This window comes from Schistocerca piceifrons, chromosome 3 (genome assembly GCF_021461385.2).
Source record: "Schistocerca piceifrons isolate TAMUIC-IGC-003096 chromosome 3, iqSchPice1.1, whole genome shotgun sequence".
Lineage (NCBI taxonomy): Eukaryota > Metazoa > Arthropoda > Insecta > Orthoptera > Acrididae > Schistocerca > Schistocerca piceifrons.
The window spans coordinates 340835284-340857374 of NC_060140.1; the positions used below are offsets into that span (position 1 = coordinate 340835284).

General features: G+C 37.8%; 1 protein-coding gene across 3 annotated transcripts in view; it reads right to left on the reverse strand.

Annotated features, from left to right (window-relative positions):
• Positions 1 to 2394: 2394 nt before the first annotated feature.
• The window catches only part of LOC124787841 (chitooligosaccharidolytic beta-N-acetylglucosaminidase), a 218769-nt gene continuing 199072 nt past the window's right edge, over positions 2395 to 22091 (reverse strand). For all 3 annotated transcript variants that reach the window (XM_047254788.1, XM_047254787.1, XM_047254786.1), the window contains exons 4-7: positions 16032 to 16364; positions 14711 to 14998; positions 12068 to 12402; positions 2395 to 3392 (exon numbers count right to left, since the gene is read on the reverse strand). In XM_047254788.1, coding sequence (XP_047110744.1) covers positions 3014 to 3392; positions 12068 to 12402; positions 14711 to 14998; positions 16032 to 16364 — 1335 coding nt within the window. In that variant the 3' untranslated portion in view covers positions 2395 to 3013. The remainder of the gene's footprint in view (positions 3393 to 12067; positions 12403 to 14710; positions 14999 to 16031; positions 16365 to 22091) is intronic.

Sequence of the window (22091 nt, forward strand, 5' to 3'; positions counted from 1 at the left end):
ATGCTATGTCTTTGCAAGAGGAATTAATATAACAGACTAACTGAACCCTGAAATTTTCTGTTTTACAGAGATTGTCAACAAATCCTGCAAAGTATAGACTGTTCCTTCAGATGACAAATAGAAACCTGAAACTGAGATTTTAAAGATGTAATTAAATATTTGAAGCAAGAGACTGACAAGATTTTACTACTACTTCTACACATCTGCTGCCACTACCATTATACATAATTCAGTACTGGGTCACGAATAACCCATGACACTGTAATGACAACAGAGATGACGATGAACACCACCACTACCTTCCTTATAGACATCAATGTACCCAACCCATAAGATGCAAAACATCTGCTGTGAGAAGATGATCAAATATATGGACTTGGCAGCTGAGGTGAAAGCCATGTGGAAACAGAAGTTTGTACCCATCATCTCTGTAGTAATGTCAGTCACTGTTGTGTTGTCCTAAAACATACAGAAGAATGTACAGGACCAAAAACTGCCTCTCCCTCTCTGTTGGCAACTGCTGAAGGCAGTTACAGTGTACACCTGCAGAATAGTTCATCACAGTCTTGGAGAACATAGTTGATTTAGTAGTGACTTGTTATTTAAATCATTATCTTTATATCAGTGCCATGTAAAAATGAGAGTAATAATAATAACTTTCACCAGATAGAGTAGGCAAAACATAGGCAGTAGCCCAGACTATTCAACACTGAACCGTAAGGTCCTGCTTCTTACCAGTAACTGAGCACAGGTTCTTGAGCAGTAGGTACTAGTATTCAGTACTGACATTTAAAGTAATCGCTGTACTTAAGTTTCTGAAAGTGCATAATATAGTTTCATATGTGCTTCTGTGTAGAAGTGAACAGCCATCAGGTAGCCATGACTAAGGATGATTATAAATTATGATTTGTTTTGGTCGAATAGTTGACTACTATCCAAAAACAACAGGAAGCAAGGTTGTAACCAAGCTGACACCTAATTGTAGCTAGTGAGCCGTGTTTAGGTCTGATGTAGTGTGGGAACAGTTGTACAAGATGGATAGCTAAAAGACTGGTCCAATACTTTGAACAAACAAGTTCAAGGCATAGCATTTCATTGGCAAATAAAGCTGGTTGGTCTTACCTCTTCTGGAGTAATGGCCTCTCAAAGGTAGTGAACAGCAGCCACAGAAGGAAAAGAAGGGGCTGTTAGATATAGGCAACTCAAATAAGGTGCAGAGTGGTTGAGAGGTGCACTACATACTTGATTTAACCACATGCGTGGCCAAATACATCTGGAATTAACTCATTTTTCCTGTTTTTTTCCCTTCATTGTTCCTTTTCTTGTAAGGTAAACTACTTTAACTCATACAACAAGGAAAAACACTCTGTGGTATTGGATTACAGTAGTAGTGGCACACAGTGTTCAAAAATTTTGGAGGACAAAGATGTTAAATCAAAATCGGGGAAGGCAATTGGTAGAGGCTCATCGAAAATGTGGTGCACCTTTAAAGGAAACTACATGCAAGATGTCAGTGTGATGAGTTTTAGAGTACTGCTTGTATCATTTAAGTCCTTATCAATCAGACATGACAACAGGCATGTAATGAATTCTGATATGCACTGCTTTATTTATCAAAAGTCAATGCAGCATATTGATATAATTGGGACCCTCAAGGATAGGTAGTTTTGAAAAAAAGGCAACATATGCTTCTTGAAACTGTGGGCTAAATGTAAAGAGCCTATGTTAAATTCTGTGGAATAATGCTGCTGTTTCCTTTGTAAATTTTATGCAGATTCTGCAGTAATATAAGACATCATGGCATATAAGGGCATATGGATAGTCATTTTCCATTGTTCCATATTGGTAACAGCAACATTTCATTCCTACAACTTCATCCTTGAACCCCCGTCCATACAATATCCAGTGGCTTGAGAACAGCATATGTAGATTTAGCAATTAGCATCAGAATCATGGTACTGAGGCTGCTGCTTCTAATTTGTTGCAGAAGACATAAATCTGGAATATAAGTTTCACACTCTGAGAAGCTCAGTTTATGTGCTGAAGAGGTACCAACTTCTTTGTGTACAATCTCATGATTAATTAGTAGAATGTCTTGATAAAATAATTATGAATTCATTATTTTATTTCTTTTACTTATATGGTACCCACTAATGTAAATTATTATTTTAGTGTTGTAATAAATACGTGAAACTGATGTAACTGCAACATGTCATGTTTAAGACCCATTTCATCATTCTTTTTAGATTTTTTAGTACAAAGGTAAAATTTTTTTGATATTTGCTTGTTACTTGGATGATAAATAAAGTCTTTCACTATGATGTGGGGTGAATCAGTTTTATACTCTTCTGTGCAACAAACACTTTCAAATTTCTCTAAATGAAAATGCATTCATCTGTAAAAAATTTCTTTATTTTCTAGGTAACAGTCAAATATTCACAATGATGACAGTCTTATTCAAAACACACTGTACACACTGGTCATAGTTTGATTTAATATAACAATTGAACTCCAAAGTGTAAACTACAAATAAAAATTGGAAAAGTCAACCGTTTGCCCACAAATCAATAATAATGTTGATCACACATAGGTAACAGATCACAAAATCACTCTGGGTTCTGAGGTACACTATCATTCTTATCTGTGGCCATGTGGTTGGTTGCTGGTCATAATTTATGCATAGGCATTGTTTTAAAGATCATTAAACCTTAAAAAAATTGTAATAATTTTTTACTTATGATTGTATTCTGTACTGTACAATCTAAGAATCATTTCATATAATTATTAGAAATATTGGTGCAGCAATCACACATACAGAAAATGCAGTTCAATATAGTGTCAGTCATCATAAAACCAGTTATATCTATTACACAGCCTCCTCAGTTTGCTCCTTAAACTAAGCTGTATCATTCAAAAAACTATTGTCAATTTCTATATCTTCATGATATTTCTTACAGTCTTGGATCATTCAGTATTACTTGCTCATACACAAACACATTGTGTCATGTATCCCTTATGCATAGCAGTGACCCTGATTCTGTAGACACCACTCAGGCTCTATGGTATCTGCAGCAATGCCCTCATCAACAAGCCTCTGCCTCTGAATCAGGAATCTGTGTTCAGCTGACATCCAGCCTTCTACAGGATCAGTCCATAAACGTTCAGCAAGGGCAGCAGCACGGGGCCAGAAACGTCCATCAAGTGCAAACTCATCAGCCTGCTCGGACCACAGTGCAGCTTCACTGCCGAGCACCAATTTCCGTGCTTCTGAACCCTCTCCAACATCTATACCAAATGCTGATAACAGGTCCCACACATTGTTGTCATATACTTTCTGCCACCCAATATATGGCGAACACCAGTTGTTGCCAGATCCAATCCATGCTCCAAATCTGTAAATAAATGCATTATGTTCATACATAACATAATATTTATGAAAACAGAACACTGTGAATAGGGCATACAAATCATTCAAAAATACATTATGCCATGTATACAATTATAAATACAAAGTCATTTTCAAACATGCAGCGGCCAAGAAGCAGAATCTGAACCAAAGCCTATGGTAATGTTCATATTACTTGTGTCCACTGCTGCATACTACACTTTACTGCTGCGTGCCACCTTATTACAGATGAAATAATAATGGGAAAGTTCTTGTGTGTGTGTGTGTGTGTGTGTGTGTGTCAGCCATAGTCTAAATCGTGTGTGTTTGGTTTTTATTTTAATAATTTCTTTACTGACCGCGCCCATCATTTTTTCCCTCACTTTCCATTTCGTCTTTATATTTTCAACTTGTCTGAAAATATTTTCACAGAAACACAGCCTTCTATCTCTATTAGTTACTGCTCAGGTGTAATTATACTGGAGGACTGTCTTAGTTAAACTTTGCTTTTTGGATAGTGTTAACATGTTTGTATACTGACTTAAAATTTAGTTGTGCTGAAGGCAGTGACAAAATGTTAATCACAAAATGTGCAACTCAAACATCTGACACATATCAAGAAGTACCTGATGCTTCTTCATATCTTTACAACACTTATGCTTTCAGATACTGCCTTGCCTCTTGTCATTTATTGTTCTGCAAATTTCCAAATGAAAACACAAAGTATTATTGGAAAAAAAATCAATGAACCTCTGTCTTATTTCCACATACTTAATTGTATAAACTAATGATCTTCTCCAGTTACTTATTTCCTCTACTTGCATGGCATTATTGCTGCATCTTTTCCCAACCTCCATGTTACTTTCAGTTAGTTCGTTAGTTATACTTTTCATGTATCATTTTGCACAATAGATCATAATGATAGGGAGTGGGACATTTTATATTCACATTGCAAATTAATTTGTACATATGGTTACAGTATGAACATTTCAAAGGCTTTTTTTTTCTTCTAAAAAGAAAAAAGATAGGGATGTGAGTTAGTAACTCCTACCCTCCACCTTTTACACATTACAGTAATAGAAATTCTTTTACAGAGTAGAAGGAGTTGTCAAGGAGAAAATTTCTCAGTTTATTATCAAATTTTACTTTGCTGTCTGTCAGACATTCTATATCACAGGGTGAGTGATAAAAAAATTTTATTTCAGCATTGTACACAGCATTTTGTGCTAAAGACAAACTTAATTTGGAGTAATTGATTTTATTTTTCCTTCTGGTATTGTAATTATGTACATCATTGTTCTTTTTGAACTTTAGTGGATTATTTAGAACAAACTTCTTGAGGTAATGAATACAATGTGAAGGAGTAGTCAGAATTCCCAACTCATTAAACAGATGTCTACAAGATAATTGTGGGTGAGAACCACGTAATATTCTTACAGCACATTTTTGCAGAACGAGGAATTATCTTTAAGAAAGAGAGCTACCCCAGAAAATTATTCCATGTGGCATTCAATGAAAATATGTCAACTTAGTGATTTGTCCTGCCCCAATATCTGCAATAGTTGTAAGTGAAAATGTGGCTGAACTAAGTTATTTTATAGGTGTTCCAATATGTGCTTTTTCCAGTTTAAATTCTAATCAATGTGGACACTTAAGAATTTTGAAGTTTCCACCCTATTTATTATTTCCTCACTATTTACTACACTTACCATTGGTGTAGTGCCCCTAAATGTATGAAACAGAATATGTTGAGTCTCTTTAAAACTGAGGGTGAGACCATTTGGAGAAAACCAGTCAATGATACTTTTAATAACTTTGTTTTCCATTTCTTCTGTTTCTACTTGTAGCTTGGACTGATTACAGTACCAGTGTCATCTTCAAAAAGAACTAACTCTGCCTGTTGTATATTAGATGGAAGATTGTTTACATGTATGAGGAACAATAGTGGAACTAAGATTGAGCCATGCATGATTTCTCCTCAGTTAGAATTATGTTCTCTGACTATATTGGCTGAATCGCTAAGTAAAACTCTCTGTATTCTTTTGGCTAGCTACAACATTATCCATTGGTTGGCTATACCATTAATCCCCTAAAACTTCTGATTTGATCCATTATAAATGGTTCTGAAAGCCTGCAACTGTGAAAACAATAGCTTTGTTTATGAATAGCTCGTCTGCCAGCAGTCATGATTTTCTTTATTTAATTTTTCGCACGATGCGTTTCAGGAAATGATTCCCATTTTCAAGTGCGTTTTGTGTGTGTTATGTCATTCCTATGTGATGATGTCAATGTGTGAGATTCTGCCTCATTTTGTTGCCTTTACTGCAATATATAAGAAAACACACGATTTTTAGTTGGTTGTTGATCTTTTTGTGAACTAACTTCGCAGAAGAGCTTCTGTGAAGTTTGGAATGTAGGAGATGAGGTACTGGCAGAATTGTGGTTGTGAGGACGGGTCATGAGTCATGCTTGGGTAGCTCAGATGGTAGAGCACTTGCCTGCAAAAGACAAAGGTCCTGAGTTCGAGTCTCAGGTGTGGCACACAGTTTTAACTGCCAGGAAGTTTTAATGCTTTGGTTTTTAATGTTGGCTGAGGTAGTTCCTACTATGTGTCTTCTATGATGAAGATAAGACTGAAATCATTTTTTCTCAACTCCTCATATACCAATAGCTTCTAGTTTGTCTAGTGAGATATCACGTTGGACAGTACCAAATCCCTTCAATAATTCCAAATTTATTCCTATTGTACTGTTGTGTGTGTCTAGCCCCATTATGATATTTTCAATGAAATGGGTAATAGCTGATTCTGTGCTCAATCCTTAGCAAAAACCATGTTGGTGTACAGATGAGACATTGAATTTTTCAAGGAAATTTGTAATGTTATGTTTCACGACTGTCTCCATTACTTTTGAAAATACATATAACAATATTGTATTTTTGACATTTTTGTTCTTTGAGGAAACACCTCTTCCGATAATGATATATTTATGATGTGTGAGAGTAGTTTCAATATGACACTAGCACATTTTATTACGAGTGAACCAGGTACTTTGTCAGTCCCTAAAAAACTTTTATTCCTCATTCTTTTTATTATTCTTAGAGCTTCCGATTTATTTGTGGGGCATAACAATATTGAACTGACACTTTTTTCGCTCAGAACAGAGGTTCCTCTGTTCCTAAGGCAATTTTTACACAGGTTAACTGGAGTACTTACAAAGCAGTCATTTACGTAATTTGCTAGAGTAAGATTTCTGACTAATACACCGTGATCATTGTTTAAAACAATGCCATGTTGAATTTTAATATTTTTGTTTGTTCCTTTTTTTACTACGTTTCATATTGCTTTTGATGTGTTTGCTGACCCTAAAATTACTTTATCATTGTGCATTGTTTTAGCTTTGTTAATCACACCCCTATAAATATTTTTGCTGTATCTGGTTACTAGAGCATGTGAGTGAGTGCACCTAGTGTATGTTCGTTGCACATGTGTACTTAAATAAACCACCAACTGTATCAGTGCAGGCAAGCCACTCGAAGCCACCTGCAGGAAGCATGCACACAGCACAGTCTCCACCATGCTGTCTGCTGGTGACTCGTGCCTGTATGTGGATGGAGCAGCGCTGACTCACTCCCACTATGTTCTTTTAGTTTGTACCACTAACATCAATTGTTTTGTCTATCACTTATGTTGCACCTTCTGTATGATTCGTTTGTCTTGTTACATGTGGAGTCACAAGAGGCTTATTTCCATTATTGTTCAGAAGTTTATGAATAAAGCCATATTTGTGTTACTTGGATCGGTCTCATGTATTACTTGGTTATTACATGATCGACAATGAATTTGGAGCAGTTTCCACATATACTATCTTTAAGTGCGGTTTCATCAAGTTTAGACATTATGGATGCCATGCTATTGGCCCTGATTGAACAGCTTACTTCAGCAGTGAACACTTTGTCAACTTCCATTAATAGGCAGGGTACTGTTCCTCTGGTCTCTCCACCCACTTTTCCTCCTCATGACAATTCAGTCAAGGATTGGGAAGCATATGAAAAAAGACTCTGACAGAATTTTTTGGCTTTCGGTGTGACAGACTCTAATTTGTGCAAAGCCTTATTCTCCCATGGATTCCACCTAAGTTGTACCAAATACTGTGTCAGCTTGTCCCTTTACAAGAACCAGCAGCTCTTACTTTTGATGGCATGTGCAGTCTATTGTCCAACTATCATCACAAATGAATGCATGTCACAGCAGCACGAGTTGAATTCTACCAGTGCCACAAGAAATCAAACCAGTCATACAGGGCCTGAGCAGTCAAACTCACAGCCTTAGCCATAAGTGTCAGTTCATTACTGATACTGTGATGACTCTTATGCAGACACTATGGTGTGCAATACAATTATCTGTTTAGATCCAGACAAGGAAGTGCACTAGAAGGTTTTACTCTGTGAAAACTCCCATTGGCAGAAGTTTTGCAAATAGCACAATCTTTCAAAGTTTCTGAGGCAGTGGTTGACCAAACTGAAGCATGGGGCAATGTGGGAATAGTGTCACAAGATGTGCCCACTAGGACAACAGATAGCTTGCATGAGGAAGCAACAGTGGCGATGGTAAACACTTGGGCCCAGTGCTGGGCACACCAAGGCTGGCTGAGGCTGGCCCAAGCAGCCACAACCGCCACAGTACCAGCATCAGCATTCTCTATTTCAGTCTTGTCATTTCCATTTTGTCCATAGTGAATATTCAGCGTGTCCTAAGCACTGGGCTGCTTGTAATGCTTGCCAGAAGAAAGGCTACATCACCTCCATATATCATTTACCAAAGGTTGCTCAGGATATGTACATGGATGTAGGCTGTGTGACTCCAATGCTTGTGACTTCTCCCAAGTTGTTTATTGAGTTAACTGTTTTACACCATGTGCTCTGGCAGCAGGCCAACACAGGTGCTGTAGTGATTTAGTGATGTAATTGAATTCTGAAAGCTAAGCGAGTTTAGACTTGCTGCCATTGACACCAGTCACAGCTGTTGGGGCAGTTAATGATATCTGCCTTTTACAAGTCAATGGTTTGCTCCATTACATTTTTTATGGTGTTGAGAACTTGTTTGGGATGGACACATTTCAGGCATATTTCACTGATGCAGTTCACATTGTGTCTGATCAAGTATCATATTCTCAATTGGAAACACTGTGTAAGGGGTTTTTGGACTTGTTTTAGAGGGTATAGTGATTGCTACAAATGTTTCTGCTCATATTTCTTAGAAATCCATGGCCTGGCCTTTTTCTTGTCACACATGTCCTATTCCTGTCACTCTGAAAGAGCAAGTGAAAGCAGAACTGGACAGAGGTGATGCAACCTGTTATAACTTGTGAATGGTCATCTCTGCTAGTTGTAGTTCGGAAGCCATCGGGGAAACTATACCTCTGTGGTGACTTCAGTATTACTGTCAACATGCAGTTTATCATGGATACACATTCTCTCCCAAGCCAGGAGGAAATGTTGGCAAAAATATTGGGTGGACAGTACTTCTCCAAAATTGATTTGTGTGAAGTGTGTCTGAGTGTACCTGTGGATGAACAATCCCAGTGACTTCTGGTTTGGTTGGTCTGTATCAATACTTGTGCCTTTCTTTTGGTGTGGCTAGCACCCCTGTTGTTTTCCAATGATTTTTTGGGTGCATTAATTAACTGGATGATGATGATGTCACAGGCTCCTCCACAGCTGATCACTTGAAAAATATGTGCAATGTGTCTTCTGTCTTATGGTGTAACCTCGCAAAATGTCAGTTTTTCCAACCTTCTGTTGTTTATTTGGGATTCAAGGTCTCGCAGGATGGAATTCCCCTCTGACAGACCACATCTTTGCTCTTATGTCTATGCCTCAGCTCTTGACCATGAAGGAGCTCCAGGCCTTCTGAGAGAAGATAGCCTACTACAATAAATTCCTGCCAGGGATGGCCACTTTGACCCTCCTGTTGCATGTCTTGTTGCACAAGAATGTACCTTTTGCTGGAGACCAGAATGTGAACGTGCTTTTCAAATGTTGAAATTCAAATTATTCTTGGCCCTTGTTTAGCTACATTCTCTCCACACCAGCACATAATTTTGGTAACTGATGCTTCAGTGTACAGCCTCACATGGTCCTAGCACACTGATATGCTGACGGTTCTGAACAGCCTGTTGTTTTCACCTCAGAATCTCTCAGTGCTGCCCATCAGTGTTACACTCAGGAGAAAAAAAAAAGAGGCTCTTGCCATAGTCTATGCTCTCCAGAAATTTCACATTTTTTGTATATCTTGCAAGTTCCACCTTATTACTGACTATAAAACTTCAGTTTCGTTGTTTAACACTCACATTTTCTTGCCTAACAAGGCAGCACACTGTGTATAATGCTGGGCAGTGTTCTTGTCTTGCTACAATTATGAAATACATTTTTGACCTACATCTAAACATTCCAGTGTGGATGCCTCATCCACCCTCCTGTGGGTCCTGATCCCAACTTTGATCCTGAAGAATTGCTTTACTTCCATCTTGATACTGAAACACAGGTTGCAATTGATGGTTTCCCAATTATGGACTCATGCATAGCAGGTGCCATTGCCGCTGACACAGGTCTCTGCTGGGGGGGTTCTGTTTTTTAAACAGGGCTGGCCAGATGAACTGCCAGGTCAGGCTTTGGACCTTCCCGTCAACTATTTTTCCTTACAGTATCGCTATGTTTTCATGGTGTTTTGCTGTTGTCCACAGAAGATCTCTCTCCCAGAGCAGACATTCCTATCGTGCAGGTCACAGTTTGTATGCTCTTGAGGGTTTTTTCTATTGAGGGGTTGGTCTGTACCTTAGTTTCCAATAATGGGCCCCAGTTCGTTTCTCACACCTTTCAGCTATTTTGTTACCATCACAGCATTCATCTTGTTACAACCACACCATTCCATCCTCAATCAAATAGTGAGGTGGAACAACTAGTGCGTGCTTTTGAGTCCCAAATGAAAAAGTTTGTTATGGAATCTTCATCAGACGATGCCCTTCTCTGTTTGCTGAGCACGTATCACTCCACGCCTATGGGGGAGCGGAGCCTGGCTGAGTTTCTTTACAACCAGCAGCCACACATGCTCCTCCACCTTCTGTGGCCTGTGCCACACCTGCCAAAGTTGGGTTAGTCCAACCCCTTCATGCCAGGATCGCTGGTATGGGTGTGAGGGTTTTGTCGCTGGCACAAATGGAAACGAGCCACTATTTTCTGCCACAGAGGATGCCATCTTCATGCTGTCCGTATGGCCAACAGGCTGGCGGCACACCAATTTGATAAGTTGTGCTCCCACTCACTGCCAGAAGCTACTAGTATGTGAGTGCGGTGCCTGTCACCACAGCCTGTCCCTCAACTCTCCCCGTCGAGCCTGTCATCGCCTGCCGTGGAGGCACCCCCATCTCATTGGGTGCCTCCTCCATGTGTGGCACCCTGTGGTTCCAGCTTCCTGCCACCGGGTGCCAGTCTTGCTCCAGCCTCAAGTCCATAGCAGCAGGCTGCGTCAAGTGTAGGGTCACCGTGCACGTGTACTTAAATGAACTGCCCACTGTATCAGCACAGACCAGCCATTAGAGGCCTCCTGTAGGAAGCTTGCACACAACATGGTCTCTAGTGTACCATTTACTGGTGACTTACAGCTACATAGTACATTCAGAGCAGTGCTGACCCACTCTCACTATGTTCTTTTTGTTTGTATCATTCACATCAGTTGTTCTGTGTATCACTAATGTTGCACCTTCTGTATGATTCTTTTGTCTTGTCATGTGTGGAGTCATGAGAGGCTTATTTCCATTATTATTCAGAGGTATATGAGTAAAGCTGTATCTGTGTTACTTGTATCAGTTCTGTGTATTACTTGAAAACTACAGTTCTTATAAGTCTTAACGTAGTCTGCGAAGCGTGTATTTTTTTGTAATTTTTTATTTGACAGATGTTTTAGAGTTTGCCTCAATACTCTGATAGCAGGTGGTATCTATTGGCTGTTGTTCCTTGGAATGACCAATTTTTATTAGCTATTCTTGGAACACACCTTTCAAATAAGGACGTGAACGTACCAAAAAATCATTGTTAAACCCTTATTTCACACCAGAAACAATATTTTCTTGGAGAAATAATAAAAAAAAAATCATCCTGAGTTAGGATGACTTCAAACATTGTAGTTATAGCTTAGTTGTGTACATATTTTAATCCTACAATTTTCCATTACAGCTCCAATATCAGACAAGGTCTGATGTGTTTCCATATTGTGTGTATAAATAAGGGCTGGCGAGAATGCTGTGAGTACAAAAATTTGCTGGAAAGGGGTAAAATAAATGACATAAGTGCAGAAAGATATCTGATCTTAACTTTAAATCTGCTCAATTTGTAAGAGCATTTTAGTTGCGACTTTTTAGCCAAACACACGATGTTAAACTGATGTGTACATTAGTTCCATGAAATCAAAATTTCCAATGTAATATGAGTGATATTACCACAGTCATGTAATACAATGTCAAACAATAGAGTAACCTAATAAACCTGTAGGAAAATTAGGCTGTATTTATCACAGTATCAAAGATATGCAACATTGTTTTGATGTATTGACATTTCAACACTAATTAGTTTGAGGTTGCAAAACAATTTTTACTTAAAAATGGGTATGAATAAAACAACACTTACCCACAATCAAAATACAAAGCATCATAGTTAGAGAAAATTACTCTAAATCCTTTCCTGATAAGTTCTGGTATTACCAGATCTGTGCCACGAGTCCAGATTTGTATAATGTAACGTTTGTTGTCAAGATATTTGTCAACATGAGCCACATCTGTGAGAGTGCTAGTCCACAGTATGACGGGTATCTCCTTCTTTCCATTTGCCTCTGCCAACAAAGAGTATGCTCGGCTCTGGAATCTGTCCCACAATTCGTGAAGGCCTTCCTCTGTGCGAGGTATGCCATTTGCATCCATCCAGTCTGTTATCACTTCAGATGTGTTCCAACAGTTCATGTTGACCTAAGAAAATAAAATGGTAATGAGTGTAGAGATTATTTTGCATCGCAAAAATGCAAAATCATGTGGAATTTTATCAAAACTTTACATCATGTATGCGCTGCGTGTGAAAATGTTCTTTGTATATTACATATTTGTAAACAATTTAAATATGGGTGTTTGGAAGGACTTTAGTAATAAACCAGCAATATATGTAACATATAGAATATTGCTCAAATGTGGGGGCCAAATACAGGTTTGCTTGATTCATGGAGGCATGTCACAAAAATACTGAAGGCACTGAACTGGAAGACTATTGAAGATAGACAAACTATCCCAAGAAAGTCTGTTAACAAAGTTTCAAGAACTGGCTTTAAATGATTACTTAAGGAATATACCACAATATCCCATGTAGCACTCACATAGGGATCGTGTGGATAAGGTTAGAATAATTTCTGCACGCACAGAGGCATTCAGACAAGCATTATTTCTGCACCCTATATGTGAATGGAATAGGACGACACACTAATAACTGATATCATGGGACGTACCCTCTGCCATGCACCTCAGGTGGTTTGCAGAGTATAAATGTAGGTGTAGATATACAGTCTAGAAATGAGTACAACATATAGCAAAGAAAACTTTTCAGTTCAATTATGATTTTAGTTGTTGAAGCACCCTGAAAAATCAAACAATGGGGAAAAAAATCACTAGGAAAACAAACTATTACCCATAGGGAGAGGGGAATGAGTAATTTAGCAATGAGTAATTTAGCAATGAGTAATTTAGCAATGAGTAATTTAGCAATGAGTAATTTAGCAATGAGTAATTTAGCAATGAGTAATTTAGCAATGAGTAATTTACAGACGTGGGGGGATTGTATTATGACTATTTTTTAGCCATTGATTGAGCTGAAACAATATACTCATTGCTCCTTCTGGATGGGAGAATACTGTCTGCTCCTATATTAAAGAAAATAATCAGTTTTTGAAAATATAACTGGATAGATAAAAAAGATCTGTTCACCAAATGGCAGCAGAAGTAACCACATACGAAAGTTAAGGAAATATGTAAGCTTTTTGAGCCCATGGCTCCAACTAACAGAAGGGTTGAAGGGGAAGGGAAAGGGATAAAGAAAAAGAACTGCTGAGGTTTAGAAAATGGGGATAGCTATGTAAAAGTCACCCAGAACCATGGGTCAGGGGAGACTTACCACATGGGATGAGAAGGAAAGACTAATTGTTGGGGTCTCCACAGGACGAGATCTGAAAACCTGAGAGCTTAAAAGGTGGAAGATAGGGTAATAAGCAGACAGAGATTACTGACAAAAAAAGTGCGAGAGTTAGTAAGAGCAGAAATATATGTTAGAGGTGGGGGAATAGGGAATAGACAAGCCAGAAAATAAAAATGTAGAAAACTAACAGGGGATGAAAAAAGATATAGCTACTTAGAAGGAATACTGAGACTGAAGAAACTGACATAGGCTAAAGCCAGGTGGGCAGTGAGAACCAAGGACATGTAATGCCTGTTCTCATTTATGGAGTTCTGAGACACTGGTGTTGGGAGAAGAATCCAGGTGGCATGTGTGGTGAAACAGTAACCGAGGTTGTTACATTCATTTGTGTTGCCACTATACACCCTCTGTCCATGCTCATTCATCCTAACTAATAAGTTACTGTTAGTCAAAAATTCTGATTTTATTCGTAGCTGTAGTTCAGCAGCTGCAGAATATTTCAATAAGGGTAAAAAGTCGGTCATCAGCTGCACAAGGAAACCTCTATTTGGTTCACTTTACCAATTTTGACAGTTTAAACCGTCATCTTCTGAAGCAAAATTGCTTCAAATCATGAGTTAGGCAATGTCAAAATAAGAATTGGATGGTGGTGTCCTTTGTTACAGAAACAATAAAACACTGAATCTGTAGCAAAAGACACCACCATCTGATTTTTATTTTGATGCTGACTTACTAATGACTTGAACCTATTTCACTTCTAAAGATGACAGTTTAAACTGTCAAAATTGTTAAAGTGAACCAAATAAAAGTTGAAGATGAACCAAATAAAGGTTTTCTTCTGCAGTTGATGACTGATGTTTTATCTTTATTGCTGGATGTGGAGGCTTAACTGTAACAGCTTATTGAAGAACCTCTTCTCAGAGCTGTTTTGCTTTTCATGACAATGTGCCTACATCACAACATTTGACCCTGGAGAAACTGACAACAGTTAACCAATACTGTGACTTAGTTTCATAGAACTATAATTCTTCCTTGGGTCAAGTTAGTTTATTATATTATAAATTTATGAGTTTAAATTCACAGCTCATTTTTACTCACCTCATCTCCTCCCATGTGAAAGACATCAGAGTCAAAAACATTTAACATGTCCTTATAAATACCAGCAAGTACTTGGTACATCTTTTCACTAGTGGGATTCAGTTGACCACATGGAGGTTCCACACAATACTGAGACCATGGATCAGCTTTGAAGCATACTGTGGCATTATCTCCCACCCACTGCCATCCTTCACCCACATGTGCAGGAGCATCAAACTCTGGTATAATGCGAACCCCTCGCACTCTGGCATATTCCACAACTGATTTTATGTCATCAGGAGTATACACCTATCAAGAAAACAAAAAAAATGTTTACTTATTTTTAGTAATACCACTTAAATTGCTATTGAGTAACAAATAATTAACAATTCAAATCAGTTGCAGTACATGTAACATCAAATTCAGAAGCTGACATAGAATGGTCATATTTTTATTTGTGTGCATGTCTACTGCTCAATACCTCTATTATCACTATAAATGGCCATCTTTTCCTGTTCAATTGTTTGAATGATTACTGTTTGGATCCTGTATTTATCATTAAGGACTGTTCACCTTGTTTCAAACCTTCTTTCATTGGCGAATGACTGGATGGAGGTATAAAGTAAGTTACAACTTGTGAAGCCATTCATACTGGTGAACATTCTTCAAACTTAAATAATTCAATTAAACTTTGTGAAAACAAGACTTGGCCTTGTGGCACATGACAACACATCTGTTGGCAGATTTCTTAATTAAAATCAATGGGAGGAAATTAGACTATGTTTCAGAGATGAAATCTGATCTTGTTTCAGCTTTTTCCAGTTAATAATACATGAGATGCTAGTGTAACTCTATTCTTGGGAGTGAAATGTAATTGAGTTTTGCGAAACTTTTATTTCCCTCCTCATTAGAGTGCAATGATATACAATTTCACTCAAAATTACTTACCAGTACCTAAATGTAGTATAAATATTAGGTCAGTTATTTAGACCACTTAACCATTACATTGAAGTGTATGTAAAAGTAATTGAAGTATGTATTATTATAATTATGTAAACCACTAAGTATTAGTAAAGAAGATGTAATTAAACAAGCACTTTCCTTATGAAGTTCAGGAAAAAGTAATCAGAACACACAGGAAAAATTTAATTTATTATTTCTTCTTGTTACCAAAAATTTCTGCCTAAAGGAGGTACTGTGTGAAATTAACAACTCTGGAAGAGGCAAGTAGAAGAATAACTTCCACAAAAAGGCAAAAATAACAAACAATAAAATGGATGAGGAAAAACAAGGAAACCTTACAAGCGAAAAACACAACCACAATTCTTAAAAAAACAATTACCTTTTCTGGTGAGTATGCTCCGTATTGACTAAGTTTTGGGAAAGTCTCAGAAACAAATGGAAAACTGTGCGAGTCAGTGATATGCCAGTGGAAAGTGTTGAGTTTATTTGCAGCCATAGCATCAATTGTCCTCTTGATGGAAGCAACAGAGAAATAGCTTCTTGCAGTATCAAGTGCGATGGCACGGTGTGGGAAAGCAGGACTGTCAGAAAGGTTTATCTCTGACAGCAACAACAACTGCTTATTGATGTCATCATACACAATAAGCTGATACAGTGTCTCCAGTGCATGCCGTGCACCAAAGAATGTGTCTGCCGTTACAGCTACATTTACCTGTAAACATTTGAAAGTTGTTTCACAAACAACATTTGAAATAATACACAGTGCTTGGCAGCCAGAGCAGCATAGAAAGCCATCTACAATCTGCCTTCTTATGGAAAGTAAGAAGTTTAGTCTAATATTGTTTGAAGAATGACTTCTACATACAAATCTTTGAAAGTGCTTTTATTTTACAGCAGTATCTTCAGAATATGCTGTCTCAGTAAAATAAGTTATGCACTCAAAAGCAAAATTATAAATCAGTCAATCTTCATGTATATACAATGAAGAACAGTAAATGGGTAATGAGTGGTGAATGGTTAGTGAGGAAAACCTTTTGATAAGAGATAAACAACTGCTATTCAGTATAACTGCAGAAGCAGAAGTTTTTTTCAAAATAATTTACTTGGTTAAATTCAGCTGGCATAAACATGAATAGCCTTAAATACTACAGTAATAGAACTATTACTTGTTAATACAGTGAGCAAATTAAATTTCTATCATTGGCTTATCTTTTGTTAATATGTACTTTTGACTTGTTTCATATCACTGAGGGTTTTCCTCCTTGATGAGATCTATTTAACACAATGAATGAATGAATGAATGAAGTGGATCTGTTGTTACATGCAAATATTCCATTACTGTGACCAGATCAATCATTTCCTAACATGGTACATATTAACCACTTCATTTTGCCTCCACAAGTTGTCTGCTAAGTATTATAAAGACTAAATTTGTTCAGTTCTCTCTGTGAGTTATGACTGTGACAAACAGGATAGCTTGCAATTTCATTACATGTATACAGCTGACAACCTAGCAAATGCACTACCTTCCACTTTCCTTCATTACAAGTGGTGGTACATAAGGCATTTAACATTACTCTTTAATGTGTCTGGATGCAGAATTTCCTGCCACATACCACTGATAAAATGCTCGTGGGTTTCCAACCAAATGGCAGTGTTGGAAAACCTCAACATATCAACAAAGATCATGCCCATCATCTTCTGACTGTAAACCTGGCAGCTCTTCATCATCACTACTTTGCAGTAACATGTATGATAATACTGGCCTGGAAGCACAAAAATAAACTGCTTATTCTCAGTCTAACTCAAGACTTATGAATCAAATTTTCTGCAGCAATGATGACACCTCTACCACACATCAAAATCACTAAAATTATTGTAACATTAATGTAAGATGGACTTTCTATCCAGAAGTTCAAGTTCCTTTAGAATATTTTTGATGTCAGTTCTGATTTTTATTTCTTATGGCTTCATTTTTTTTTTTTTTTTTTTTTTGCTTAGTTCATATTTTACAATGTATTATTTATTATAAATTCACTGTGATAGTAGCTCTTCATTCTTACAAATTGACTGCCTACATGAGGCTCAAATTTGAATATGCACCATCTCACAGTTGTCTCCTTTTCATTTCTTGTTCCGTATGTGTCACTTGAATCAAACTTTAGAGAGGCTTTTCTTCTCTGGATCATTTGTGTATAGATCACTCTCAACTTTTTACTCCAATGATAAAATATCAGAAAAATCCTGGATGTTTAAGATCGATGATCTTATATGTTGACAAACAGAACTTCAAATAGTCACATTACCGTGCGGCCGCTATGGTCACAGGTTCAAATCCTGCCTCGGGCATGGATGTGTGTGATGTCCTTAGGTTAGTTAGGTTTAAGTAGTTCTAAGTTCTAGGGGACTGATGACCCCCAGATGTTGAGTCCCATAGTGCTCAGAGCCATTTGAACCTTTTTTTAGTCACATTACTAAGTAACTATTTGTCACGGTATATTAATGTGTGTTATTGTGTTGTGACAAGTTCTATTAGAATTTATGTACTCAGCGATAGTGGAAAATCAGTTTACTACATAGTTACATTAACATAGTTATGCTGCAAAAACAAAGGAGCTTCTGTGCAGTCTCACAACAAACAAATAAATAAATAAAATAAAATAAAATAATAAATGACATGGTGAAATTGTTCTGAGCAGTGGATGTAACAAATGCAGTTATACGTAATCAAAAATTATTTCTTGTTTGACAGTGACCATAATTAACTACACATATTCGGTAAATTCACAAATCAGCATCATCTGTCTTGTTTGTTTTGTTTCAGAGCAAGTACACATTTTCCAGTGGAGTGAGAGAACACTCCTGCATGAAACTATAAGTTGATTGATACCGATGAAGCTTGTTAGAGTTTAAAGTCAAAAAACTGCCATACAAAAATGGCAGAAATAGTTCCTTAAATGTAAGCAGTCTTCTCTTTTTATCTGGTCTCAATTTTTTTATATTTATTTTTGTGACAGCTCTGTTTGCAAAGTGACAGGAAATGGCAGAGTGATATTGCCTACCAGAGTGAGTCACAAATAATGAGTCTGAAGGGGTGGAACAAGGAAGCAGGTGGGAGGTGAGCCATAAGAGGTAAGGAGGAAGTGGCCGTATGTATGCCAGATATGCAGTTGTGCTGTTAGCTGCAATGGACAACAGAAGTTGAGCATGGGTGTTTATAGGGTGGTTTTCTCAGCATTATAAATTATGTTCAGTCATGTGGGCAACTCCAGCCAGCTGCATAAACAAAGCATTGTAATACCACATGGGGAAATAACAGCTTTTAAACAAATTGAACAATGATAATTCAAAGCACATCAAAATGACTTTCTGACCAAGGTGATTAAATGAAGTAATGACAAAGGTAATTGAGCTTCAGAGGCTTTATTGGGTTACATTTGTATAAAATATAATTATTTATTGTCTAAAACAACATGTCAACTCCCTCTATTGATTGGAAATTTGGTTTGGCTGCAACACTGGCAAATATGATTGTACAATACCATAATAAAACCAGATTTTTTTTTACTGTAGTAGTACATGAAACTTGGTAGGCAAACAAATGCTTTACCTACAAGGAATTGGTTTAATTAAGAAACTTTAATTCGCCTATTCAAATATTATAATTTTCTGGAGTTTGCTAAGATTATTTAATGACTTCCATCTTAGACATTTTATTTATTTACTTTTAATGGTTTACTATTTGTGTATCCTGCTCAGCTTTTAGAAATAGAGTTTGTTAATTGAACTAATTTTACAGATGTCAACTCATTCATTCAGACATGTGAACAAAGCCACACTTACCTGCACAGTTGCACATTTTAGAGGATTCAGAGTTGAAGTGAGTGAAGTCCTCACTAGCGAGGGACAGTAACGTTGTGCCACTTTGTGATTTGTGTAATGACAATAGGCATAGAGGCTATTTTCAGCAGTGGCTTATAAAACTGAAGCCATTTTTAAAACAATGTAATAAGACCATTTAGCATCATTCCAACAACAACAGAAGTTTAATTATGCCTATAATGATTGTAAATATCGTCAAAGTCTATCATATAAAAAGTTTAATAAGAATTAATGACATGTACACAAGACTGGACAAATGAATGCAGCTCCCTCAGGCGATAACTTTGTCTCTACAAAATGACAGGCCTTAGCATGCTCCTTGGTTAATGCATGTTCCCATGATTTGTTACAGTTATGTGTATGTGTGAGTGCAGAAAAGTACACAGTACGCTGCTAAATGAATTGCGTGGGTCAGTAAGCTACCTGTTAGTAAGGTTTTTGGCTACATGATGTACTATAAAAGTTTCTCTTGTTATCTGATTGATACGTGCAAGACCATATCTGTAACATTCAACATAATATATCTGTCTGTCCCCACAAACACAAAATATTTTTTTTAAAATGTGACACATGTTTCACCAATGTCACGTAAGTGATGTGAGTAATTTAATTATCAAGTGAAACACGCAAGCATAATGTTACCAACTAATATCTTATCTATCAGCTGCACTCTTGGTATTGCATTGCAAACATCTGATAATGGCCTAAGGCTGAAGCTTGCCAGTAATATAATGTATATACACGATGTGTCAAAGGAATAAAACTGACAGCCTGCAGTGGTTAAAATGGTTTCATCATTTAGATGATACATTGAGGCTGTGGACTCTTCTGAAGAAATTTGAGTTCGAGGACCTGACATGAAAATGTTAACTGTATATTTGAAGTTCCTATGGTCTGGGCATTCATTCTTGCCTAACAGTGGACTTTGGTATACTTTAAAAAGCAAGTAAAAAGGAATGACACATTTACTTGCTGGAAGATTGCCTCATAATGATAAAATCAGTAAATAGGAATAAGCTTCAAACTCACAGACATTTTAAAATATAGAAATAAATTTCTGAACATCAGAACTTTGGAAAGCACTTTAATTAACAGGAAAGGGGACTTGCAAGCACAATATGTTAACTGGATACATATACATACGCTGAGACTTTTAAAATGCTGGCCTTTTTGACTGAATACAAAGAAACTTTCTGAGCTCTGTTGGCTCGTGTTCCCGCCATCATGTATTTTACACCCTTTTTTTAATTTAAATTACTGTTGTCACTGAGTTGCTGCTTTGCCTGACTGTGACCAATGCTAGCAGTGCATACTGATATATCCCCTCTCACAGTGTCTTTGCTTGACTGGTATTGCTTCCCAGTTGTCGTTTGTCATAGGGGAGTTCGGGTTGCGAGTTCGGGCTGCCAGTCAGTTGGAATGCATCTGGAGCACAGTCCGGACCTGCCAGTCGGGGAGTTGCAATGCAGCACTAGTGCAGTCAGGTTGGAATTGTAAGGTCTGCGTCAACATGGCTCACCCGACAATGGTCGCCACGCATCGCTTGAGCTGGGCCACGGTCTTAGTGTCAGGTTGTGCGTGTAGTTGGCATTATTTCCACTGACGACTATTTTAGATGTTGTCAGCATTCTGAGAGGAGTCGGTTGGTTGCCGAGGACCAGGTACATTATCTCCATGTGGTCCAGTCAGCTGGGTCCGCTGGTGGTCCCTGTGCAGTGTCGGAGCATGTGTGGAGCTGTTCAATCGCTACGAGTTTCATGGTTCACCAATCCAGGACATCAACTTCAGTAGTGGTTTCAAGTACCCAAGCCACATCCGTTTGTGCTGTGTGGTTAGTTTTGGTGGTTCGCTGTTGGGGAAGTTTTCCTGTGAGCAACACTGAGTGTTTCTGTTGCTGAAATTTAGCTGCCATGTGTTGGAATTAACTATATGGGTTGACTACAATTCAAGTGCACCAGTGGACTTTTCTGCCTTGTGGCCATTAGTGTTCTGGTTACCTACCCTGGCCAGCTTCCTTTCCTCACCTGTTGTCACTGTTCAACATGGTGTATCTCTCTCTCTCTCTCTCTCTCTCTCTCTCTCTCTCTCTCTCTCTCTCTCGGGAAGCATTCCACGTGGGAAAAATATATCTAAAAACAAAGATGATGTGACTTACAAAACGAAAGCGCTGCCAGGTCGATAGTCACACAAACATACACACAAAATTCTAGCTTTCGCAACCAACGGTTGCTTCATCAGGAAAGAGAGATGGAGAGGGAAAGACGAAAGGATGTGGGTTTTAAGGGAGAGGGTAAGGAGTCATCCCAATCCTGGGAGCAGAAAGACTTACCTTAGGGGGAAAAAAGGACGGGTATACACTCGCACACACACACATATCCATCCACACATATACAGACACAAGCAGACATATTCAAAGACACAGACACATCGACCTGCCAGCGCTTTCGTTTGGTAAGTCACATCATCTTCCACTTTTGATCACCTCTGTGTTTCATTTTGAGAGATTACTCCAGAAAAGAAACTACAAGGAAGGCCTCCACAGACTAGCAAACATGCA